This window comes from Ruditapes philippinarum, unplaced genomic scaffold (assembly GCF_026571515.1).
Source record: "Ruditapes philippinarum isolate M1 unplaced genomic scaffold, ASM2657151v2 ctg8796_1_1_1_1, whole genome shotgun sequence".
In the NCBI taxonomy this organism is placed as follows: domain Eukaryota; kingdom Metazoa; phylum Mollusca; class Bivalvia; order Venerida; family Veneridae; genus Ruditapes; species Ruditapes philippinarum.
This window is the reverse complement of record NW_026855665.1, coordinates 30,158-57,795: the sequence shown is the minus strand read 5'-3', so window position 1 is coordinate 57,795 and position 27,638 is coordinate 30,158. Positions and strand designations below refer to the sequence as shown.

Genomic DNA, 27,638 nt, shown 5'->3' with positions numbered 1-27,638 from the left:
AGTCATTGCCATTTGCTTTCTCTGTGACGTGCACAATCCAACAAACTACGGTATACACGTACATCCGCATGGCCACAAACATGGTGTTTTTCTGATAAAATGTTTGCACATAGTTTACAGATCGGGAACCGGACCATCACGAGGCCGAGTCTTGATAGATAACCATATTATTCTCTCTTCCTTTCCCGAATTTGAAAGACCCTTCTTCCAGGACATTGTCGCGGAACTTTTTTTTAATATTTATTAAAGCGGAACTTTTTTTAATATTTGTTAAATTCTATTTATTTTTTTATTTATTCTTTTTTGGCTTTAGAACTTTGTATATGTAATATTTTGAATTGACTTTTACCCCTGTATTCATAAAAAATGGAAATGTCTTGCAGTAGTAACTAACCCCGGCCAAAACCAAAAGCCCGGGTGCAAATACATCTCGTTTTACAGACCTTGAGTTTGTTCAGGTCTGTCACTTTTAGTTCGATCGTAGCAAACACGACGTCAACCAAACAACAAAATATACTAAATATATCCACATGAAAATACCCAGGTGCACAACTACACATGCTGATCAACATTCCTGTAAAGTTTCATGCGACATAAGTTGAAAATTGCAAATTTTTACTAAGTCAAGGGCAATAACTGTAAAAATACTAAAAAAAAACAAGAGCTGCGACCGCCCCCGAAAAAGTTTCTTACGGAGCATGCAGGTATTATGAAAAGAAAAGAGAATGAAAGTAACTAATTGCTTAATATTGTTCTTTGTATTATTGTACCTGTAATCTCTAATTGTGATAACAAACTTAACCTTCAAAATATAAGTGTGACCTTGACCTTTGAAGAAGGGCGTGGTTCCTGGACGCGACAGAATGTTGTTATGAGATAGACATTTGTGCCAAGTTATTTCAAAATCCCTCAATGCATGACACAGTTACACCGCGACAAATTGTCTTGATGTGGTAAACATTTGTGTCAAGTTATTTTAAAATCCTTCCATGCATGACAAAGTTACAGTCCGGACATGAATGTGTATCTTCAAACTCTTCTTGAGAGAATGAGTACCTTCAAGCTTTAAGCGTGACCTTGACCTTAAAGGTAGGGACATGGTCTTAGCCGTGACATGTCGTCTTGATGTGCTAGACATTTATGCCTAGTTATTTTAAAATCCCTCGATGCATGACAAAGTTACAGTCCGGACACGAATGAGTGCTGATCAACATTCCTGTAAAGTTTTCCGACTCTAGGTCAAATACTTTATGAGCTACGTGCGACACAAAATGAGGACGGACGGACGGAAGGACAGATGGATGAACGGAATAAATGACCCCCCTAAAGTGGGGGCACAAAAATAAAACATTTCTTCATGGTAGCTGCTTTCCATGGTTTGAATATCCTTTTTATGTTTACATGTTTATTGATAGAACATGTTTTAAACAGAATTCATAGAATTCATCTAGTGACGGCAATTTAACTACACAATTAAGCTTCTATAATACATGCAGACGGGCATTTAACATAAATTTATGTTCCTGTAGTATATTGTTAAAGAAATCCTTTTTTCTTATCCACTGTATTTATCACTGACAAAGCTTGACTAGGTCTTTGATTAAACAAGAGGGTCAAGATGGTCCTGAAATTGCTCTCCACGACAAGGAAAAAGTAATATTGTAATCTATAAACAAAAGCAGATATAAAGTCTAAATCTAAAACTGATATCACAAAAAGCTCATATTTGTATCAGAAATAGTGCATGTGTACAAACATTACTGGTTGCTATTGCTAAGGGAAAACAACAGTCCCAAAAGTTCTGTATATATAAATTAAGTCATTGACCCCATCCATGCGGGGCCAATTTTGACCCCTGGGCTTTTATTTAAACAAGAGCCTGGTTTGAACCGGGTGATGCTTCCCGAATAGATTTTGAACACAGGAAAGTACACCCTTTGTAGTTTCAGAGCTATGTCCCTGGACAAAGTTCAAAGTGCAATACATGTAATTGAAAAATTAGGCAAGACAGAGTAACTGTTCTTTGCAATGGACTTCTAATCAATGAGATCTATCTACCTACAAAGTTTCTTGTTGATACCTCTTATGGTTTCCGAGATAAAACTCGGACAAAGTTCAAAATGTAAAAATAAAACAAGAGGGCCATGATGGCCCTGAGGTCGCTCACCTGTATATAGGCCCCCCAACCCCCACCCCCAAACGTTGCAGGGCCAATATTTAACCCAAGGGCTTTTATTTGCACAAACTTGGTAGACACCCATAAGAAGATGTTTCATGCTAAACATCTAAGCTCTAGCTCATTGGGCTTTTTAAAAGAAGATTTTTTTAAAGTTTTTACTATACACATATAGTTAAAAACAATGACACCCCTGGGGCCGGGCCAGTTTTAACCCCAGGGCTTTTATTTGAACAAACTTTGTAGACACTTACTAGAAGATGTTTCATGCTTAATATCTAAACTCTAGCTATTTGGGTTTTTCCAAAGAAGATTTTAAGTTTTTGCTATACACATATAAAGAAAATCAATGACCCCCGGGGCGGGGCCAATTTTGACCCCAGGTCTTTTATTTGAACAAACTTTGTAGACACTCACTAAAAGATGTTTCATGCTTAATATTTTAACTCTAGCTATTTGGGTTTTTTCAAAGAAGATTTTTTTAAGTTTTTTGCTATACACATATAAGGAAAATCAATGACCCCCGGGCGGTGCCAATTTTGACCCCAGGGCTTTTATTTGAACAAACTTGGTAAGCACCTATTAGAACATGTTTGATGCTTAATATCTTAGCCATAGCTCTTTAAGTTCTTTAAAAGAAGATCTTTTAAGTTTTTACTATATGCATATAGGGAAAATCAATGACCCCCCAGGGCAGGGCAATTTTGACCCCAGGGCTTTTATTTGAACAAACTTGGTAGACACTTATTAGAACATGTTTCATGCTAAATATCTTAGCGGTAACTCTTTTGGTTCTTTAAAAGAAGATTTTTTAAGTTTTTACTATATGCACATAGGGAAAATCAATGACCCCTGGGGCGGGGCCAATTTTGACCCCAGGGCTGTTATTTGAACAAACTTGGTAGACACCTATTAGAACATGTTTGATGCTCAATATCTTAGCCATAGCTCTTTGAGTTCTTTAAAAGAAGATTTTTTAAAGTTTTTACTATATGCATATAGGGAAAATCAATGACCCCCCGGGGCGGGGCCAATTTTGACCCAAGGGCTTTTATTTGAACAAACTTGGTAGACACCCATTAGAACATGTTTCATGCTAAATATCTTAGCTCTAGCTTTTTGGGTTCTTTAAAAGAAGAATTTTTAATTTTTTACTATATTCATATAGGGAAAATCAATGACCCCCCGGGGCGGGGCCAATTTTGACCCCAGGACTTTTATTTGAAAACTTGGTAGACACTCACTAGAAGATGTTTCATGCCAAATATCTAAGCTCTAGCTCTTATGGTTTTTTAAAAGAAGATATTTAAAGTTTTTTCTTTCGGTTGCCATGGCAACCAGAGTTCTGCATGGAATTAAATTCTTTGAACAATTTTTAAAGGTGACCACCAAAGGAACATTCCTGTGAAGTTTGGATGAAATTGGCTTAGTGGTTTATGAGGAGATGTCATTTAAAGTAAAAGTTTACGGACGGACGGACGACGGCCGGACAAAAAGCGATCACAAAAGGTCGCCCTGTCACTTTGTGACAGGTGAGCTAAAAATGAATAACTCCAGAATTAGGCAATGCAGAGTTACAGTTCTTAAGCACTGCACATCTACTGATTCAGATCTATTTACCTACAAAGTTTCATGTTGATATCTCTTAAAGTTTAAAAGTTATGTCCCGGACAAGATTTTTCTAAAAGGACAGATAATTCAAAAACAGGGCTAAACAAGTCATGATTCTTTTGCACTGCACTTCTACCCAGTGAGAGCTATCTTCCTACAAAGTTTGGAGTTGATATCTCTTATAATCTAAGAGTAATGTTCTGGACAAAGTTTGAAGTGTAAAAATTAAGGGCAATAACTCCAAAAATACAAAAAAAAATTCTAAAAGGGGAGATAATTCAAAAACGGGACTAAACAAGTTATGGTTCTTTTGCACTGCACTTCTACCCAATGAGAGCTATCTACCTACAAATTTTCACATTGATATCTCTTATAATTTTAGAGTTACGTTCCGGACAATGTTCAAAGAGTTAAAATGAACACAGGGCAATAACTCCAAAATCACGCAAGGCAGAGTTACGGTTTTTGTGCAATGCACATCTACCCATTGAGATCTATCTACAAAGTTTCAAGTTGATATCTCTTATAGTTTTAGCGTTATGTCCCTGACAAGATTTTTCTAAAAGGGGAGATAATTCATAAACGGGGCAAATTAAGAGTTATGGTTCTTTGACACTGCACTCCGCCTCAATGCCCACTACCAATATGTGAAATTTAAACAAATGATGTCCAAGGGTTTTCAAGTTATGCTCCGGACAAGACAACAGACGGACAAGGCGGCAACTATATGCTTTCCCTTCGGGGAGCATAACAAACATGGTAGACACTCACTAGAATATTTTTCATTTTTAACATCTAAGCTCTAGCTATTTGGATTTTTTTTAAAAGAAGACTTTTCAAGTTTTTACTATTAGGAAAATCAATAAAAAATGTGCTTATTTGCAAAGAAACAAACCTAGTTTGGGATAAAATCGACAAATACCAAAACAAAATAAGAAAATAAGGGATTAATTTTAGGATCAAGATCAATATTTGGATCAACTGTAAAAATGCCCATATCTTGCAAGAATTATTATAAATTTATTCTAAAATGTCATAGATATACCATTTCAAGTCAAATTTTATCAAGTTTAATATTAAATATTTAATCTACGAGGATAAAGGAGAATATTTGATCTTTTTAAATTTGATCATGATCTTGATCCTTAAATCTTGATAAACATGGGGCCAGGGCTTTTATTTGAACAAGCTTGATAGACACTCACTAGAAAATGTTTCATGCCAGCTGTAGCTCTTTAGGCTTTTTAAAAGAGTTCTGCATGGAATAAAAATTCTTTGAACAATATTTAAAGGTCACAATCAAAGAAACATTCCTGTGAAGTTTGGATGAAAATGACTTAGTGGTTTATAAGGAGATGTCCTTCAAAGTAAAAGTTTACAGACAGACTCCGGACCAGTTGTGATCACAAGAGCTAAAAATACATCAATATGTACCTCATTTGATTATTTAATAAACTATTTTTTTAGCGTTTACATTTTTTTATTCTTATTACATTATTGTTTCCATATATTTCAATAGCACTAAAACAAAACATCAAATTATATTCAATCAAATGATCCCCAAACTTGCTGTAACAAGCACTACATATATTCTCTTTTGCTCCTATTCCTCTTAGCTTTAATCATAAACATAACAGCTATCTATTAAAGTAACTATGCTGCACATTACTTTATGGCACATTAAATTCTTTACTATCTTGGTAGAGTAACCGAACAAGAGTTTTCATGATTTCCCAGATGTAGATGGTTCAATGGTAGTAAATTCGCCTGTGAGAGGATCTAAATTCTTCAGATGCTGTAATAAATATTTCCCCTTCTTCATAAGAACCTCTTCTGATACTGGATCTCCCTGATCGCTGGCTTTTTGTTTTGTGTCTGTCTTTTCCATCGCAACAGTACTTGTTGACATAGTTGGTTCTGTGTCCATTGGAATGTCTGTTGTTACATCTATGATATCTTCAACAGGCGCTTCAGTCTACAAGTATACAAATGAATATTTGATTCAATTTGATTTTCTGGGAGGCCATCAGTTTTTAAGCTTTGAATTTGCTAGTTCTCTTTTTAAGAAACAAATTTCTCAGCATTTTAGTGTTTACTTGTTCACAATATGAAGGTATTCATCTGCTTTCCTACACAACACTGATCTAAGCTAAGATATGATGAAACCAGTAAATAATCTATTAATATGCGAACAAAGATTGTTTTAACAATTTTAACACATTTTTAGTCTCATCTCCAGGGTAGGTCTACTTAAATGGCCTATTGTGGATGATTAACCAGAAATAACCAATTTCTCTGGAAGAGCCGGACTACTAATCCCACACGATTTCTGAATCAGTGTCCAGAGACAAATGACCATAACACTCAATATCCGAGATCAACTGTCACCATGAATTTTTGGCCACGCTCAAGGATTGAACCAGATACCGCTTGCATACAGCTTATTGCTTGCCCTATTCAAGTAAGCGAATAAACACTATGAAACTAAACCTGAACCTTTGACAACAGTGAGCAAAATTACAAGTGAGGAAAATGGAAGCTAAACATAGAGTAGCATTTCATTGCACTCAACAGCAAATAAATAACAAGTACGGTATTTACAGATCGGGTCAAAGTTCCTATGATACACAAATCTGATAAAGAACGTTACAGCTATGCTTTTTTATGTGGGGTTGGTTAAATGGTCATATTACTTCAGGCTTGAGCAAGCATCTAAGTAGAACCACCAACCTTATGTAAGCTGGATGGATACCTTCCTGGCAAAAATACCCTTAGTCCCTAAACGGAATAGAACCAATAACAGTAATTTTAATTAATATTTACCACTTGCCCACAGAAACATGCTCTAAATATATAGTTTAAGACAAGTTGATAAATCTCACTTGAAACCTTTGGATGTAGTAGGCTAGGTTAAACAAAGGAGAGAGAAACACTTATTATGACTACAACAGCTGTGTATATTACCTTCATTGGACTCTCAGACAGGCTGGCATTGCTAGTATCCAGATCTTTAGGTATCTTTGTATGTAAGTTACAGTATGGTACATCGTCATGTGATGCCACTGGCTGATCACAGTCTCCATCTCCAAACTTACAACTCCTGAACAACACCTGGTGGCCATCATATAAAATATCTGCTCATTTGTCAAGGCTGATGATGTATATAGACATTTGATAAACTGGTAACTTACACAAACAAGAGCCCGGTTTGAGCCGGGTGATGCTCCCCGAATAGGTTTTGGACACAGAAAGTACACCTCTTGTAGTTTCAGAGTTATGTCCCTGGAAAAAGTTCAAAGTGCAATAATTCCAAAATTAGGCAAGGCAGAGTTACTGTTCTTTGCACTGCACTTCTAATCAATGTGATCTATCAACCTACAAAGTTTCTTGATGATATCTCTTATGATTTCCGAGTTATGTCCCGGACAATTTCAAAAAGTAAAAATAAACAAAGGGCAATAACTCCAGAATTAGACAAGGCAGAGTTATGATTCTTGTGCACTGCACATCTACCCATTGAGATATATCTACCTACAAAGTTTCATGTTGATATCTCTTATAGTTTTACAGCTATGTCCTGGACAAGATTTTTCTAAAAGGGGAGATAATTCAAAAATGAGGCTTAACAGAGTTATGGTTCTTTTGCACTGCACCTCTACTCAATGAGATCTATTCACCTACAAAGTTTCATGTTGATATCTCTTATAGTTTAAGAGTTATGCCCCGGACAAGATTTTTCTATAAGGGGAGATAATTCAACAAGAGGGCCATGATGGCCCTTAGGTCGCTCACCTGTATATAGTCCCCCCCACCCCCGGGCCAATTTTTACCCAAGGGCTTTTATTTGTTTATTTGAACAGACTTAGTAGACACCCATAAGAAGATGTTTCATGCTAAACATCTAAGTTCTAGCTCATTGGCTTTTTTAAAAGAAGATTTTTAAAGTTTTTACTATACACATATAGTTAAAAACAATGACACCCCTGGGGCAGGGCCAGTTTTGACCCCCGGGCGTTTATTTAAACAAAGTTTGTAGATATTTACTTAAAGATGTTACATGCTTAATATCTAAACTCTAGCTATTTGGGTTTTTCCAAAGAAGATTTTTAAGTTTTTGCTATACACATATAAGGAAAATCAATGACCCCCCCCGGGCGGGGCCAGTTTTGACCCCGGGGCTTTTATTTGAACATACTTGGTAGACACCCATTAGAACATGTTTCATGCTAAATATCTTAGCTCTAGCTCTTTGAGTTCTTTAAAAGAAGATTTTTTAAGTTTTTTCTATATGCATATAGGGAAAATCAATGACCCCCTGGGGCGGGGCCAATTTTGACCCCAGGGCTTTTATTTGAACAAACTTGGTAGACACTCATTAGAAGATGTTTCATGCCAAATATCAAAGCTCTAGCTCTTTGGGTTCTTTAAAAGAAGATTTTTTAAGTTTTTTCTATATGCATATAGGGAAAACCTATGACCCCCTGGGGCGGGGTCAGTTTTGACCCCGGGGCTTTTATTTGAACAAACTTGGTAGACATTCACTAGAAGATGTTTCATGCCAAATATCTAAGCTCTAGCTCTTTGGGTTCTTTAAAAAAAGATTTTTTAAGTTTTTACTATATGCATATAGGGAAAATCAATGACCTCCAGGGGCGGGGCCAATTTTGACCCCAGGGCTTTTATTTGAACAAACTTGGTAGACATTCACTAGAAGATGTTTCATGCCAAATATCTAAGCTCTAGCTCTTTGGGTACTTTAAAAGAAGATTTTTTAAGTTTTTACTATATGCATATAGGGAAAATCAATGACCCCCAGGGGCGGGGCCAATTTTGACCCCAGGGCTTTTATTTGAACAAACTTGGTAGACACTCACTAGAAGATGTTTCATGCCCAATATCTTAGCTCTAGCTCTTTGGGTTCTTTAAAAGAAGATTTTTTAAGTTTTTACTATATGCATATAGGGAAAATCAATGCCCCCCTGGGGCAGGGCCAATTTTGACCCCAGGGCTTTTATTTGAACCAATTTGGTAGACACTCACTAGAAGATGTTTCATGCCAAATATCTAACCCCTAGCTCTTATGGTTTTTTAAAAGAAGACATTTAAAGATTTTTATTTTGGTTGCCATGGCAACCAGAGTTCTGCATGGAATTTAATTCTTTGAACAATTTTTAAAGGTGACCACCAAAGGAACATTCCTGTGAAGTTTGGATGAAATTGGCTCAGTGGTTTATGAGGAGATGTCATTTAAAGCAAAAGTTTACGGACGGACGGACGCCGGACGAAAAGCGATCACAAAAGCTCACCCTGTCACTTTGTGACAGGTGAGCTTACTGCACTCCCCCTCAAAGCCCTCTACCACTGTATGAAGTTTCAACAAATTATCTCCAAGGGTTTCAAGTTATGCTCCGGACAAGACAACAGACGGACAGACGGACAAGGCACCGACTATATGCTTCCCCGAAGTTTTTCGGGGAGCATATAAAAAGCCGAATAAAACATTATAATGGAACACAATTTGATGCAACACCATGGTTCAGCAAAATTGTTTCTTATCAAAATATTTCAGAAATATAAACTGTTGGACTTTACCACCACTATAGAGCCTAGATAGTCTGCCAATCTGCCCGCAGTCTGACCATGCTCTATACTTTTGGCTGATTTCCAATTTTCATCTTGATATCTCTAAAATTTATAATGGACAATTCCAACAAGAGCTGTCACAGGAGACAGCCAAGCTCGACTAATAAAATACTGGACGCAGTAAGGAGGACAAAACTATGAAAGAAAATCAATTATGTATAATTATGTATTAAGTAATAGTAAAAGAATAACATTTGTTAAAATAAATTCCAAGATCAAGGGAAATAATTCTAGAAATAGTCACGCTAGAGTTATGAACCTTGTCACACAACATGTATGTAATGATAAGAAGTATATATTTGAAGTTTGAAGTAATTACCTTAAAAAGTAACAAAGTTATAATATTTCTTAAAGAAAACCCTAAGTTCAAAGAGAAATAAATTTGTAAAAATTACTTCAAGAGTTATGAACATTGTCACATAAAATATAATTGATTATAAGGAATAAGTATTTGAAGTTTGAGGTAGATACCTTTAAAACTAAAAAAGTTATAGTATAAAATAACATTTTTCTAGTAAAAAAATCTAAGTTGATGGGGAGATAATTCTTGCAATATTGGTGCTAGAGTTATGAACCTTGTCACATAAGATGTGGATGATGATAAGGTACATTTATTTGAAGTATGAAGTTGATCCTTTTAGAAATAAATAAGTTACAGTAAAAAATAATATTTTTTAAAGAAAATTCTAAGTTCAAGGGGAGATAAATCTGAAAATATAGGTGCTAAAGTTATGAACCTTGTCACATAAGATGGGGATGATGATAAGGTACATATATTTGAAGTATGAGGTTGATCCCTTCAGAAATAAAGAAGTAACAGTAAACAAGAGCTGTCGGTAGGACAGCAACGCTCGACTATTCTTAGTGCTTGATAGTAAAAAAAATGCTTGATACAGTTACCTCCTCCTGTTTACAGGTTGGGGTCATGATGGTGAACAAGTGTGCAAAGTTACAAAGCCATATGTCAATGGACTTTGAAAATATTTGAACTATTACAAAAACTTTAACGTAAATTCTAAGTCGAAAAAGGGGCATAATTCTGTCAAAATGCTTGATACAGTTTACCTCCTCCTGTTTACAGGTTGGGGTCATGATGTTGAACAAGTGTGCAAAAGTTTCAAAGCCATATGTCAATGGACTTTGAAAAATATTTGAACTATTACAAAAACTTTAACGTAAATTCTATGTCGAAAAAGGGGCATAATTCTGTCAAAAAGCTTGATAGAGTTACCTCCTCCTGTCTACAGGTTGGGGTCATGATGGTGAACAAGTGTGCAAAGTTTCAAAGCCATATGTCTATGGACTTTGAAAATATTTGAACTATTACAAAAACTTTAACGTAAATTCTAAGTCGAAAAAGGGGCATAATTCTGTCAAAATGCTTGATAGAGTTACCTCCTCCTGTCTACAGGTTGGGGTCATGATGGTGAACAAGTGTGCAAAGTTTCAAAGCCATATGTCAATGGACTTTGAAAATATTTGAACTATTACAAAAACTTTAACATAAGTGGTTACGCCGACGCCGACGCTCGGGTGACTGCAATAGCTCTACTTATTCTTATCGAATAGTCAAGCTAAAAATAGTATTTTTTAAGGAAAATTCTAAGTTCAAGGGGAGATAAATCTGAAAAATATTGGTGCTAGAGTTATGAACCTTGTCACATAAGATGTGGTTGATGATAAGGAACATATATTTGAAGTTTGAAGTTGATACCTTAAGAAATGACAAAGTTATAGTGAAAAATATTTTACTGCACCAAAACTTTAATCTGAAATCTGGACGCGGACGCCGGGGCGAGTAGGACAGCTCTCCATATACTTCGTATAGTCGAGCTAAAAATGGAAGCTAAGTTTATATAAGAAGTTCAGCATGGTAAGGGCTAAACAAGATTCATTCCATTTATCGGTTCTACAAATATCAACAAGTAGCAAAACAAATATCAATGACACAGGTGTAACATATCTTCTGCATTTTTAAGTTAACACAAGACAAGCTAAAGGACAAATGTTAGAACCTTGTGTCATTTAGATGCATTTTCCTAGGGCTGCAAAAACATCTAAATCCTTTGGAGTTTGAAAATCTTGTCAATGTTTTGTAAACTATGCAAATTTTTCATGAAAACGAATTACAAATACATAATACTATTTGGAATACAATCAAAATTAAACCATATCTAAGACATAAGTAAAAGAAATCTCTGTTAGGAAAACACATCCAAATAGAGATTTTCTTACTGAATTAAGCTGATATACTTTTTACAATTTAACCTCATTTTTATACATAATTCTCTCTAATTACGTATTGCTAGGGTTAATGTTCATTGTAAAGGATTCCTTCAAAGCAACCCTAACTAACCTTAGAGACCACCTCACCAGAGTTCTATAACTTTAAATAAGGATACGTTTAAGGCAGTATTTAGACAGAGGAACAATTGGACTCTGGCATTTCTCTCCTAAATGTGTATGTATACACTTATGTAACGCTGGCGGCTTGTAGTTACTTCCCTCAGATACGGCTATCCGTCTTTCCTTTGACTGACGATGTAATAACGCTTCCTGAAACAGTAAGTTGTATTCTTAATATCATATTAACACAATAAACTTAAACAAGAGCTGTCGGTAGGACAGCAACGCTCGACTATTCTTAGTGCTTGATAGTAAAAAAAAAATGCTAGATACAGTTACCTTCTCCTTTTAACAGGTTGGGGTAATGATGGTGAACAAGTGTGCAGAGTTTCAAAGCCATATGTCAATGAACTTTGAAAATATTTGAGGTATTACAAAAACTTTAACATAAATTTTAAGTTGAAAAAGGGGCATAATTCTGTCAAAATGCTTGATATAGAGTTACCTCCTCCTGTCTACAAGTTGGGGTCATGATGGTGAACAAGTGTGCAAAGTTTCAAAGCCATATGTCAATGGACTTGGAAAATATTTAAGGTATTTACAAAAACTTTAACATATATTTCTAAGTCGAAAAAAGGGGCATAATTCTGTCAAAATGCTTGATAGAGTTACCTCCTCCTGTCTACAGGTTGGGGTCATGATGGTGAACAAGTGTGCAAAGTTTCAAAGCCATATGTCAATGGACTTTGAAAATATTTGAGGTATTACAAAAACTTTAACATAAATTCTAAGTCGAAAAAGGGGCATAATTCTGTCAAAATGCTTGATAGAGTTACCTCCTCCTGTCTACAGGTTGGGGTCATGATGGTGAACAAGTGTGCAAAGTTTCAAAGCCATATGTCAATGGACTTTGAAAATATTTGAACTATTACAAAAACTTTAACATAAGTGGTTACGCCGACGCAGACGCCGACACTGACGCTCGGGTGACTGCAATAGCTCTACTTATTCTTATCGAATAGTCGAGCTAAAAATTACATATAAACACAATAAACTTAAACAAGAGCTGTCGGTAGGACAGCAACGCTCGACTATTCTTGGTGCTTGATAGTAAAAAAAGCCTTGATTAAAAGGTAAAATTTTCTCAGTAAAGAAAAAGGCAAATTTTTTCTTTAAATCCATATTACAGTTATAGGCATTGAAGAGAGTCCTATTATGCTGTCAAAGAAGAGTATAAAATTTGAACATGTTTCAAAGCCTTATGAACTTTGAAAATATTTGAGGTATTACAAAAACTTTAACGTAAATTCAAAAAAGGGGCATAATTCTGTCAAAATGCTTGATAGAGTTACCTCCTCCTGTTTACAGGTTGGGGTCATGATGGTGAACAAGTGTGCAAAGTTTGTTTCAAAGCCATATGTCAATGGCCTTGGAAAATATTTGAGGTATTACAAAAACTGTAACGTAAATGCTAAGTCAAAAAAGGGGCATAATTCTGTCAAAATGCTTGATAGAGTTACCTCCTCCTGTCTACAGGTTGGGATCATGATGGTGAACAAGTGTGCAAAGTTTAAAAGCCATATGTCAATGGACTTTGAAAATATTTGAGGTATTACAAAAACTTTAACGTAAATTCTAAGTTGAAAAAGGGGCATAATTCTGTCAAAATGCTTGATAGAGTTACCTCCTCCTGTCTACAGGTTGGGGGTCATGATGGTGAACAAGTGTGCAAAGGTTTCAAAGCCATATGTCAATGGAGGTATTACAAAAACTTTAACATAAATGGTTACGCCGACGCAGACGCCGACGCTCGAGTGACTTCAATAGCTCTACTTATTCTTATCAAATAATCGAGCTAAAAATTACAATTAGGAAATCATTACTTTATTCAATTTAGTAATCAGAATGTTAAATATTCAGTTGTAATAATTAAGCCATGAATTAATGATTATTGTTTGAGATTTTCAAACTTGAATACAATACAATCTGGTCTGATATGCAAGTTTAAATTGTTTAAAAACTGATAAAATATTTTTTGAAAAATAAAGAGCAATTTTTTGTTTTTTTTATTTCTTTTTTTAAACCTTAACAACAGTAGGGTGCACAGCCCAATATGAAAATTGTCAGCAGATATAATCTATGCTAGAAAAAATCTTTAGTGATCTCCCTTGTTTTATCTAGTTGTAATCGTAATATTGGTCTGAAAAGTGTTTATTGGCTATTGTACACTGGTTTTCCTATGGTCTTTGTGGTAAATTCCTAGGCATCAAAAACTCCAAACCAGTGTTTAATAGCAACTGAGACAGATATTCTTAAATCTTAACTCAATCAATATCATCTATTAATGAAAACAAGCATGTTAAAATTAATAAACTTACCACACCAAATCTTTTATGATATCTTTTCATAGCTGTATATCTATTCCAATTCTCCTGGCTATCTACATCCTTTGCATACTGACCAATTCCACCTGAAATATGGAAAACCACATGGTAGGTTACTATTTATGTTTTTCTAATAAATATCTGACATGGATTTGTCCATCTTTAAATCTGGACATAACCATTCATCAGTTTTAATAAAATTTTCTAAATATGTACTGACCGATATGCGGACACTGCAGACCATTAAATTACAATTACATCTCATTACTTATGCAATTAATTACATCTGAATTACAAAAGACTACCATTATCAATTACATATATAGTAAAAGTTAAAGAAAATGTAAACACAAAGTTCTATTTTTAAGGAAATATGTTGAATATTTAAAGAAGGTATATCCCAATGGTGAAACGCCTTACTGCCTGATAACACTGCATGAATGTCAAAATATGCACAATGGTTTAATTTGATTTCTTGCAACTTTTTGACGTATTTGAAGAACAATAGATAATCTGTTATCTACTGGAGGCATGCTGTTTTAACAAGATTTCATTTCCTTCTGCATGCCATATTAATTTGGTTTACCCGTAATCTGATGAATTCTCATATGGACTAGAATTATCTATAATCAATTTTGTGTATAACAAGATGAATATTTAAAGTTGCCCTCAGCTTTTATAAAGGTTATGTTATTTTTAGATAAATCATTTCATAAAATTATCAAGCCAAAAGATTTAAAGAGGAGAAGGAAGTTTGCTTTCGACAAAATACATAAACAATAAGGAAACCCCTTTATACCTCTTATATACCATACTTAAATTTGAAACCTCTTACCTACCATACTTAAGTTTGAAACAAGACAAAAATATTTTTTCCAACAAAAAATTAAAAGCTGAAGTCTGCTTTGAAACTTAGAGAGCCTAGCTAATCACTATTCGGTTCCAGCAGGACAAAGGTATTCCATATGACAGGTTACTCAATTTGAATTTAGAATGTTACGTCTAAAATGAGTTACCTAACATTTCCCTCTCAGTATCTACTGTGTGTAGGTATTTGCGCCTTTTCTCCTTCATAACATGTTGTAAACGCTTGAATTGGTCTATATATAATGACTGTAAACGTATTAATTTGTCACGCATTATCAGAGCAACCTCTTCAGCAGTGTATACCCCAGCATGTCTGCAAAAAGATATCATTATTTAGTGGCTGATTCTATAGTATCTTGAAAGGATAATGAACAAGAGGGCCATGATGGCCCTGAGGTCGCTCACCCGTATATAGCCCCCCCCCCTCCCGGGCCAATTTTTACCCAAGGGCTTTTATTTGAACAGACTTGGTAGACACCCATAAGAAGATGTTTCATGCTAAACATCTAAGTTCTAGCTCATTGGGTTTTTTAAAAGAAGATTTTCTAAGTTTTTACTATACACATATACAGTAGAACTTCGGTAAGTCGAAGTTGAAGGGACTTGCGTAAAAACTTCGACACATCGGGACTTCGACTCATGAATTTCTCTCAATTCCATGACAAAATTTCGACCCGTGACTACTTCTAATTATAATATCTATAACGAAACCTATTTCATGTTTTTCCATCATTAATCTGATATTTTACATTGTACAATGATAAATATAGAATGTTAAATAACTTTTTTTACGGCTAATTATTTGGACTACCCGTTAACGTATACAATAGAGTTACAAAAGGCGTAACAATACGAAAGGGCGATAACTAAATCAGCTTATAATAAATATTTCGCGTGTAATTCTCACGCGACACCGGGTCACCGATGTTTTGACCGTTTTCAAATGAAAGTAGTTCTTACTGTTTACTGTCAATTACCACTACGGCAATTAAAATAGAAAACGATTAAAGCATTTTATCACACATTTTATCGCAAACAAGGCTGTTTGAACACACGGCTGTGTAATTAACACCTGTCACACAAGTTGATTGGAAATCGTCTTCGCAGCCAGCTAAGGTGCGAAAAAATATCTCGAGATCGAAGGTGTCAAAAATTATCGAACGACTTCGACTTATTTGTGGTAAATTGCACTAGATTTACTTTATATGGACAACGAAAAAACTTCGACACATCGAAAAATTCGACACATAAAATCTCGACTCATAAATAGGTTTCTATAAGGTATATATAGGGGAAAAATCGGGACTTTCATTTTTCTTCGACACATCTAGAAAATCGACTAATCGAAGTTCGACTCATAGAAGTTCTACTGTAGTTAAAAACAATGACACCCCTGGGACAGGGCCGGTTTTGACCCCCGGGCTTTTATTTGAAAATATATTGTAGATATTTACTTAAAGATGTTTCATGCTTAATACCTAAACTCTAGCTATTTGGGTTTTTTTCAAAGAAGATTTTTAAGTTTTTGCTATACACATATAAGGAAAATCAATGACCCCCGGGGCAGGGCCAGTTTTGACCCCAGGGCTTTTATTTGAACATACTTGGTAGACACCCATTAGAACATGTTTCATGCTAAATATCTTAGCTCTAGCTCTTTGAGTTCTTTAAAAGAAGATTTTTTAAGTTTTTACTATATGCATATAGGGAAAATCAATGACCCCCTGGGGCAGGGCCAATTTTGACCACAGGGCTTTTATTTGAACAAACTTGGTAGACACTCATTAGAAGATGTTTCATGCTAAATATCTTAGCTCTAGCTCTTTGGGTTCTTTAAAAGAAGATTTTTTAAGTTTTTACTATATGCATATAGGGAAAACCTATGACCCCCTGGGGCGGGGTCAGTTTTGACCCCAGGGCTTTTATTTGAACAAACTTGGTAGACATTCACTAGAAGATGTTTCATGCCAAATATCTAAGCTCTAGCTCTTACGGTTCTTTAAAAGAATATTTTTTAAGTTTTTACTATATGCATATAGGGAAAATCAATGACCCCCCGGGGCGGGGCCAATTTTGACCCCAGGGCTTTTATTTGAACAAACTTTGTAGACACTCACTAAAAGATGTTTCATGCCAAATATCTTAGCTCTAGCTCTTTGGGTTCTTTAAAAGAAGATTTTTTAACTTTTTACTATATGCATATAGGGAAAATCAATGACCCCCTAGGGAGGGGCCAATTTTGACCCCAGGGCTTTTATTTGAATAAACTTGGTAGACATTCACTAGAAGATGTTTCATGCCAAATATCTAAGCTCTAGCTCTTAGGGTTGTTTAAAAGAAGATATTTAAAGATTTTTCTTTTGGTTGCCATGGCAACCAGAATTCTGCATGGAATTAAATTCTTTGAACAATTTTTAAAGGTGACCACCAAAGGAACATTCCTGTGAAGTTTGGATGAAATTGGCTCAGTGGTTTATGAGGAGATGTCATTTAAAGCAAAAGTTTACGGACGGACGCCGGACGGACGCCGGACGAAAAGCGATCACAAAAGCTCACCCTGTCACTTTGTGACAGGTGAGCTAAAAATTAATGCTTACAGTGAATGATATATATCAAAATTAAAAGTTATACATTACAGTACAAAGATGACACATAATAATTTCATCAACATGAACTTCACAGCGGTGAATGATATGCATCTGACAAAGTGAAAGATCTATATGTAAATATTAAAGTGAATGTTATATATCACAAAGATAGAATATATATCACAGTGAAAAATATATATCACACTGATGAATGATATACATCTCTGTAAACAATGAAGCACATGGCAGATAAGCAACACAATAGAACAATATTTAATGATATACCTCAGAGAGGTGATTATTTGTCACAGTGAAAGTTTGTCTTTATATATTTTTATGCTGATTTTAACACATTTTCTTGGTCATATCTCAGCACTCGATCCACATAACCGGCTTTCCTGGATAACTAACCAGTAATAATCATTTTCTCTGCATGTGACTGACTACTAATCCCGCATGATTTCTATAATTATTATCTTTTGAGAGACAAATGACCATAAGTCTCAATGTGCGAGATCATTTGTCACATATAAATTACACCTTGCAAGCCACCAATAGATTATTTATTGAAGTGTCAAGTGGGCAATCTAATAGTGAATACGCTGGCTCTCTGTATGCAAAAGCAACTGGCTAATATGTTGAATACTGCAGAATATCCTGCCAGCTTATATTGCCAAACAGTGATATAAGGATGCAGTAAAAATACTAAGCAGTGCTTTACCACATGCTTTTTCCACTCGCTTCTTTGAACTTTTCAGGGGCCCCTGAATGATATACATCTTAGTAAATGATTATCAATGACTCATTAATCCTCAATGTAAAAGATGTTAAATTACTTTAAAAGATCCTCTTGCTCACTATCCACACTCTCAGCATCACTATCACCATCTCCTCTCCATGCCTGATCAACAACTGGAGTTTCTGCATCAGAGTCACTTGAACTTGCATATTCTGTGGAATAAAACCTAATACTAGATTCAGTTTTTCCTAAAAGGGGGTTAAATCATTACAATACTGATTTGTTACGCCGCCAAGGTCTTTCTAATTTGTGACAGACAAGCAGGAGTTGTTTCTTAATTGTGAAGTTTAAGCTTTATTTGCCTTGAATAGTTAGAGAACATGCAAAATTGACATAATTTGTGAAAAACAGTTTACAACAGAGATTTTCCTTTATTTCATAAAACAAAATATTTAACTGAGACATTTCTAAGCATATATTGCATTCAATCTTATCTGTACTTTGTTACTTGTTTAATCAATACAAGTAATATAAGCAATACAATATGCACTTTCCTTCTTATTATTCTTTAAATAACTGTTTACAACACTAATTACATGATATTCTCCTTTTGATATGAACATAAAGAACAATGTTGAAGGTCTGAAAAGACTTTGATCATCATCTGAGGAGCCAAAACCTGCTGAAAGTCCTTTCATTGGTTTTTATCAAAAAATAAAAGCAGACAGTCATGAAATTACTAATTGACTGACAACCAGGGACATAATGTTAAATGTCCAATATACTTTTTGTACCTCTAAAAATGTTTTTTCTTCATACCTAAAGCTTTACTGGCAACAGTGAACGATTTCTCTTTATGTCCATCACTGTTAGCCCGACCAAATGTAGTATAATGATCCAGACCTTCTAGCAAAGTCTCGGGACTTTCTTTAGGGCGTTTCTTCCTCGATGTTCTCTGCCTCACCAACATGGCACGTCTTGCATGCTCCATACAGTATCTGTAATACAAAAGTTGTTTATGTGGTAAAAAAATGATCATTAAAAGAATACAGAATTCATCACTTTGAAGTTAATTGCAGTTCTTAAGCAAACACTCCTTGTTTCTACATCTGTAAACCTGTGTTATTTTTTAAAGGCCAATGCAGTCCCATCCTCCTCTTAAATAAGAATGTATACTTTTACTCCTTTCCAAAAACAAAATACCCCTCTAATAGTAATAAAAAATAATAACAATTACACTCAATTCAACACTAAATCACTGTATCTGACTTTCAGGTTTTACATGTGGTGTGATGCCTATGTTGAAAAAATGTACAAGTGGTAAGGTAAAACATTTGGAAAGTTGTGTTGTGGAACAATTTTCAGGCTGCAATATTCTTATTATTAAGCTGCACATTTTCCATGACACCCTGCATGTCTGTGACATTTGACACCCCAAGTTTTCTTTACCAGAATTTTGGGAACATGACCCATACCCATGGAATTAGGAATTTTAGCAATTCTTTGTTAAAGATTGGGGGAAAATGCAGTGATTAAATGAATGCAAAGAATTACTGTCTAGGATGGCATCTTCAAACATTTAAGCACCATAACAGTGAAGAAGCCATTACTTTCAAAGATTTTAGAATTTGTTATTCAATAATTTTATTTTAAAACTTTCAATTTGGAATTTTTTCCTGTGGATTAGGAAAATCATATACTATTTTCAATTGGGAATATGACAAAATGTTGGCTTTAAAATAAGCAATCAGTGATCACTTGACTGTGTCATCTGATAACAGCAAATTTAGCAGTTGCAATGAGGGGTTATTTCACAGTTTCTTCCCTATATGATGTGGCTACTTTAAAGCATGTTGCAGCTTCTGTGTAGCAGGAGACACAAAAATAATTAACAGGCCAAAATGCCTTTTTCATTTAATGGCCATTACTCAGCAAAAAATCATTCTACTGGAAAACCTGTTAAAATATGCGCAAGTACTTGAGGTCCCTGATTAATCCTGTAAAGTTTCGCTCGAATTGCATAGGTCTGTAATAAAAAAGAAGTAGTTTAAACAAACTTTTATACATAAAAATAATTAAAGGGTCATAACTCTGACCAGTCCTTGAACAGCCAACTGGAAAATGCTAACAATACCATGTACAACTTAAGTTGGTACTGCTTGAATATAATTGCACCCATAGTTTTTAGGAGTAGTCAGGAGTATTTAGGAGTAATAGTTTTGTGACGATGGAAAAGGATCTATACAAGTCTTGGCTACTTTAAAGGCCTTTTCTTTTGTTTAATAGAGGGCCAGTGGCCCCTTACTCTATTGGTATGAAATGAATTTTATTTTGTTGTGTTTCCTGTTAGATGGGCCCCCAACCCTATTTTGGTCATGGGGACAGATGGATGACAAAGTAGTGATCCCTGTATGTTGCTGCTACTCTGTAGGCCACACAAAAATGTGTAAATAGCATGGTAGCTCAGTCGGTAGAGCTTCTGAACAATTCACTACACTATTCTGATTGTCCATGTTCGAGTTCTGTTCAGAACTTCTGACTACACATTTTCTAACCCTGTCACAAATTACAACATGTATGTATGCACTCTGACTTATAAATTTATTATACGGCAAACATTTTTTGCTTCAGTCAAGAATTTTAATCAAATCTTACCCGTCTTTCCTGTCTGATTTCGGTGATGCATTAGTACATCTCTTTCCAAGTTTCCCCGATGAATAACTACACTGTTTGAAAGGAGCGTTTTTGTCTTCAAGTATATGTTTCAAACAGTACTCGTACCCTTCAAGTCTATTTTGCATGCACACTCTATGACTATACATACAAAAGAGACCCTCAACTGGTGTTTTTGTACGTCCATTACCAAGAAATGATGTTCTGGTCGACGAGCGGTACATTATCTGTTACTGTGGAAGAATTTCTGAAAAAATTAAACACTTTCATACATACTGGCCTCATAATGTAATTATGTATTGAGCAAACAAACTACAGACAGAAATATATGTGTTTTCGTGTGTCCAGTGCTGTAGTTTACAAAGCTGTTCTTATACAGTCTCAATTAATTATAATATTATGTAGCTTCATAGTACTGGTAAATCAAAACATTAAAACATTCAATACTGGCTCAACACATTAAAACCAAAACTGGCATTTGATACTGGCACCCCATAATTTTTAAGATCCCCCCTGTTTTGGAAAGCGAGGGGTTAATAAATTTAATTTGTCCCTACTTCCAGATTTCTAGAATAAACCCTAGAAAAGGAGTTTGTGCCAAGAAATTTTAAAATCTTTGAATTGTCAATAAGTTATAGAGCGAACATGAAAAATAGATGGTTTACATTCAGTGTTTTTTTTCACTTTTGGGGGAAGGGGGTCGGTGCCCATTGGAGGGGGAAAAATGCAATAGGAAGGGGATTTTTATACAGATCTAAAATATTGATGTGTCACATGATAAACTTCTTGGGATACCAGGAGTAGCTCCCCTTACCTATATGAAAAACCTTGTTTAACAGTAAGTCTTACAGGCATAAAATAAAGCATTTTTAGGCAGTTAGTTGCAAAAAAATGATATTCATTGCAGGCAAACTTGGGCTGCCATATTATTGGGGAAAATTTCAGCTTTGAGGGGGGAAAAAAACATACTATTTTGAGGGGGGAATAGGGAGAATTTCGCCGAATATTTTGGTGAAAAAAAACACTGACATTGGACCATTGAGTGTGACCCTGACCTTCAGGGTTTTGACATGATTTTTGTGCTCTGCCAATGGTGTCATAATGGTGATTATTTCTGCAAAGTTATTTTTTAAACATTGCAGTGATTCAATTGTTATGGACGGACATGAAATGTCAGTGATTTTTTTTTTCAATTTTCAATACAACCTGTGGCTTTCTGAAGGGGAAAATACAGTGTGGGAAATAAGAAAAGGGAAAAATCAAATTCCAACATTGAATTGAGAATGAAATTTACCTACAAATTTTATAAAGTGTTCAATTTCAGTTCAATTTAACATGCATGGTACATAGCAGAGGCTATCTATAGGGACAGCTTTCTGTATTAGAACAAGCTGATATAAGTCAGCTGCTCTCGCTAAGAATAAGCACACAGCATTTTAGGGGAAAATATTAGCATTTTTAAGGGAAAATATACCTATTTTGGGTTAGGGGAAACAGCCTTTAAGCAGCTGTAAAATACAGGGGAAAAAATCACTGAATGTAGACTTTTTAACATTTGACCTGTGTGACCTTGACCATGGGGTAGCAATTCAATTATTGCGCTCTGCACATCGTCTCATAATGGTGATCACTTGTGCCAAGCTATTTAAAAACTAGAAATGTGTCCATAGGACACGGATGCCCCCACACGCAACTGTTCTGTCAATCTTATGACTCTAGGTCAAATATTTTTTGGACTACATGAACCACAAGTTGAAAACTAAAAATCAACAAAGGGCCATAATTCTGTAAAATTTGGTCCCAGCACAAATTCCTTCCTTTACTACCATCTACACATTAAGGTTGTTCATCCCTGGAAGTTTAAGCAAAATCTGCCATCCGGTTTAAGAGGAGTTGCGTTCACAAAATTTCTACATAGTATATAGTGAAAAAATCAACAAAGGGCCATAATTCTGTAAAATTTTGTCGCAGCAAAAATTCCTTCCTTTACTACCATCTACACATTAAGGTTGTTCATCCCTGGAAGTTTAAGCAAAATCTGCCATCCGGTTTAAGAGGAGTTGCGTTCACAAAATTTCTACATAGTATATAGTGAAAAAATCAACAAAGGGCCATAATTCTGTAAAATTTTGTCGCAGCAAAAATTCCTTCCTTTACTACCATCTACACATTAAGGTTGTTCATCCCTGGAAGTTTAAGCAAAATCTGCCATCTGGTTTAAGAGGAGTTGCGTTCACAAAATTTCTACATAGTAAATAGTGAAAAAATCAACAAAGGGCCATAATTCTGTTAAATTCGGTCGCAGCAAAAATTCCTTCCTTTTCTACCATCTACACATTAAGGTTGTTCATCCCTGGAAGTTTAAGCAAAATCTGCCATCCGGTTTAAGAGGAGTTGCGTTCACAAGATTTCGGGACGTACGGACAGACGGACGGACGTACGGACGGACACTCGGACGGACAAGTGCAACGCTATATGCTCCCACTCTGTGGGGGCATAAAAATTCAGAGGTTTAAAAGTTATGAAGGGGACATGCAGTGTAAACTTTTATACATTTGACCTTTAAGTGTGACCTTGACCTTGGGGGTAGCAACCCAATTATTGCGCTCTGCACATGTTCTTATTATGGTGATCACTTATGCCAAGTTATCTTTTTTAAAATTTCAGCGGTTAAAAAATTTATGGAGCAGACATGAATGTCGACTTTTTTACATTTAACCTTTAAGTGTGACCTTGACCTGGGGGTAGCAACCTAATTACTTTGCTCAGCACATCATCTCATCATGGTTATCAGTTGTGCAGTTATTTAAAAAAATTCAGCGGTTAAAAAGTTATGGAGCTGACACAAAATGTAGACTTTTTATTATGAAATGAAGACTTTAAGTGTGACCTTGACCTTGGGGGTTGCAACCCAATTATTGTGCTCTGCACATCGTCTCATTTGTGGCAGTGAGTGATGATTCTGGTTATCACTTGTGCCAAGAAATTTCAAAAAAATTTCAGCAGTTGAAATGTTATGGAGCGGACAGAAAATGTAGACTTTTTATTATGAAATGAAGACTTTTTAACATTGACCTTTAAGTGTGACCTTGGCCTTTGGGGTAACAACCCAATTATTGTGTTCTGCACATTGTCTCATTTTGGTGATCACTTGTACCAAGTTATCTAAAAAAAATTTCAACGGTTAAAAAGTTATGAAGCGGACATGAAAGTGTTATGGACAGACAGACAGACTGACACCATTCCTTTAATCCCCTTTCCACTATGCGGAAAAAAATTAATCAAGCGTTTAAACGCAATAAAAAGGGTACTGCTTCTGTTCGGAAACTGCTTGCATGCCAGTACTAGTGTTTGTCTTATGTTTACTTGTAAAAAATCAAATATAAATTTTTTATGTTGTTTTTATGATTTTCAAGAAAACAAGTGAACTATAAGGGTTGTGACAATAATGTAAAGTTTAAGAAAGAAATAATACCCATTACTTTCAGACTGTGTTGTTTGATCTCTTGTGCCAAAAGCAAAGGGGTACGGCTCATTGAATGTTCACAAAATATGTATTTGATGGTAGAAAACATTTATCCTAAGTCAGAAATGAATTCTAAGTCCATTCCCATTACACTATATACTAATATATAGACAAGGGTAACAACTCCCATAAGAAGGTGTCTATGCCCAATCAGGGTTTTTGCCTCGTAGTTTTTTACACGATACAGCATAAATAAAAAGGAATTATGCAATTTGTAGTTGAATGATTTATCTATCGAACCAATGTAAAACTTTTCTTATATCTCTTATACTTAACGAGTACTGGCCGTCAAAGTAACAAAAAACTGTTCATTTTCGCGAGGTCGACATCGATCGTGGCTACGCAGGAAACACAAAGTTACACGACTGTTGCAATCGTTGGAGATAATATCACAAGCATTTATCATGCTGGGCAATTAAAAATACATAAAAGTAATCAAAATATACCAATAACCTATTATGACAATGTGATATAAACTCACCTGCGGCTTCAAAATATTTCCCCGTTGAAATTTCTATAAAACACCGCCATCTTGACGAATGTAAACAAACGTCACCTGATTGGTCGTTTTTTTTTCGGAAATTTACGTGTATATTATAGAAATTTCAACGGGGAAATATTTTGAAGCCGCAGGTGAGTTTATATCACATTGTCATTATAGGTTATTGGTATATTTTGATTACTTTTATGTATTTTTAATTGCCCAGCATGATAAATGCTTGTGATATTATCTCCAACGATTGCAACAGTCGTGTAACTTTGTGTTTCCTGCGTAGCCACGATCGATGTCGACCTCGCGAAAATGAACAGTTTTTTGTTACTTTGACGGCAAGTACTCGTTAAGTATAAGAGATATAAGAAAAGTTTTACATTGGTTCGATAGATAAATCATTCAACTACAAATTGCATAATTCCTTTTTATTTATGCTGTATCGTGTAAAAAACTACGAGGCAAAAACCCTGATTGGGCATAGACACCTTCTTATGGGAGTTGTTACCCTTGTCTATATATTAGGAATCCGGGTCAGCTCGGCCCTAAAACGTACTCGGCCCCCGAGTCAGCTCGGCCCTATTCCAACTCGGCACGGGTCAACTCGGCCCACTTTTCAATTATTACTATTTAGGTTTGTGTTAACACTATTTATTGTAATTATTGTAATTATTTATAATACACGGATTGACAGTTTCGAACTAGCAGCAGACAAGCGTTTCTTATCAGTAGAATTGTGAGTAAAGATAAACGATTGCGTATCTCACCACAGTATTTTTACATATTTAACTTCTGTTTTGTTCTTTATTACTTTTACTAGATAAATGCACAGACAAGGTCTTTCTATTTGATAGAAGAAAAAAAACGCATGACACGTGCAAATGAATTTCGGCAACAATCAATGCGCTTATACGGAAGATTTAATTAGAAGCTTATGATATTAAGTTTTTGTTTCATTTTTTTTAAATATTACTTTACTAACACATTTTATTAGAATCTAGATCTATATTATTTTTATCGACAGATAAATAACATTTTTTTCTTAATATACTTTATTTCAGAAGAAGTACAATCTATAATTATATAATAATAGGAAGTGGCTAGCCGTACGGGCCCGTACCGCTAGCCAAAAGTTCTAGCCGTACGTGAGTCACGTACGACTAGCCAGGACTCGCTGCATTGTCTAGCCGTACGGCACTTTTCAAATTTATATAGAAGTCGAAAATACATATGTTATTTCATGACTTTAAGCGAGGATTTTAACCAAGAAATAGTAATTGTCTTCGTATATTTACTTTAAATAGAGATTAATCGCCTTGTTGGCTACAGTAAAAAAAGTATGAATATCGATCTTTATCATCTCAAGACATCGAGAAAAAATAGCGTTAGGTCGCAGTTAAATAACATCAATTGAAATAGTTTACAAAATTTTGATAATAATCCTTTTTTGTTTCATAGAGTTTAATTTTCGACACCTTTAAAATGAAAAAAAAAAGAAAATAATTATTGTTAGGCTCTGATATTTGCGTCAATTACCGACGGTATAGAAGTTTGTCCATCATTACTTGAAAGTTTGCATGTTCCGTGAAACGCATTTTAAAATTCTATTGTCAGTCCCTGGGTAGGCTTTATTTAAGGCTTATTAATTGATTGTGCTTTTATGTTCGATATTTATCTACTGTATTTGAAAATTATACAATTATTTTTGCTTTTCATCGTTTTTTTTTTTCAATGTTCTTTTTATTTATTTATTTATTTATTCCACTCCGATCATTATTTATTCGATCCATGTGCTTAATTAACCAAAAATCATCTTTCAGTCAAATAAAACAACAAATCATAATCATGAGGCACAAAATAACACATGCATGATCGACTTCTATATAATTTTGAAAAGTGCGATACGGGCCCGTACGGCTAGCCACTTCCATAATAATAAGATATTTCTTATTATTCATTTACCTTAACAACATGCAAAGCAAAGTTAATACGTTATATATATTTTTGTAAAGTGGGCCGAGTTGACCCGTGCCGAGTTGACCCGTGCCGAGTTGGTATAGGGCCGAGTTGACTCTTTTCCTATATTAGTATATAGTGTAATGGGAATGGACTTAGAATTCATTTCTGACTTAGGATAAATGTTTTCTACCATCAAATACATATTTTGTGAACATTCAATGAGCCGTACCCCTTTGGCCAAAAGGAGTCGACTTGAAAAATATTTAAGAAAACGCTTTTCTTCTACCTAAATAAAATAAGTTTGAAACGACCCCTATCAAGTCTATCGCAAAATTATTTTGACCTACTTTCGACTTGTTGGAAAGTATTACGCAGACATGCAAGCATTTTGCCATAAGATTCTGAATAATAATATGATACATTTATTGAAAAATCGCGTTCGGTCGTTTCTGCTACAAAAACGGAATTTTTACCCGTGGTGAACAACGAAAAATCCTTAATTTTCTCACTCACACTTGCACGTAGCTCCCGTCCCAATTGAACGGGAATGCCCAATGCCTTCTCATCGACTGGATTATCTTTTTTCAGCAAAATAATGATATGCGTAAAAAATGAATCAATGTTCACACTTATTAT

At 35.0% G+C, this 27,638-nt stretch overlaps 1 protein-coding gene across 2 annotated transcripts; it reads right to left on the bottom strand.

Annotated features, from left to right (window-relative positions):
* Positions 1–5,221: 5,221 nt before the first annotated feature.
* On the bottom strand, positions 5,222–27,634 carry LOC132744061 (KAT8 regulatory NSL complex subunit 2-like). 2 transcript variants are annotated; one of them, XM_060732670.1, is made up of 9 exons: positions 27,516–27,634; positions 21,010–21,274; positions 19,174–19,352; positions 18,452–18,566; positions 15,177–15,340; positions 14,155–14,246; positions 11,833–11,986; positions 6,752–6,921; positions 5,222–5,762 (listed from the first exon to the last, which is right to left on the bottom strand). In XM_060732670.1, exons 2-9 carry the CDS (start codon positions 21,249–21,251, stop codon positions 5,511–5,513), a joined length of 1,368 nt encoding a protein of 455 aa, XP_060588653.1. In that variant the 5' UTR covers positions 21,252–21,274; positions 27,516–27,634; the 3' UTR covers positions 5,222–5,510. The 2 variants fall into 2 exon arrangements, with proteins under 2 accessions (XP_060588653.1, XP_060588652.1); XM_060732669.1 differs by having other exon boundaries at positions 27,476–27,617.
* Between the last annotated feature and the right edge of the window lie 4 nt (positions 27,635–27,638).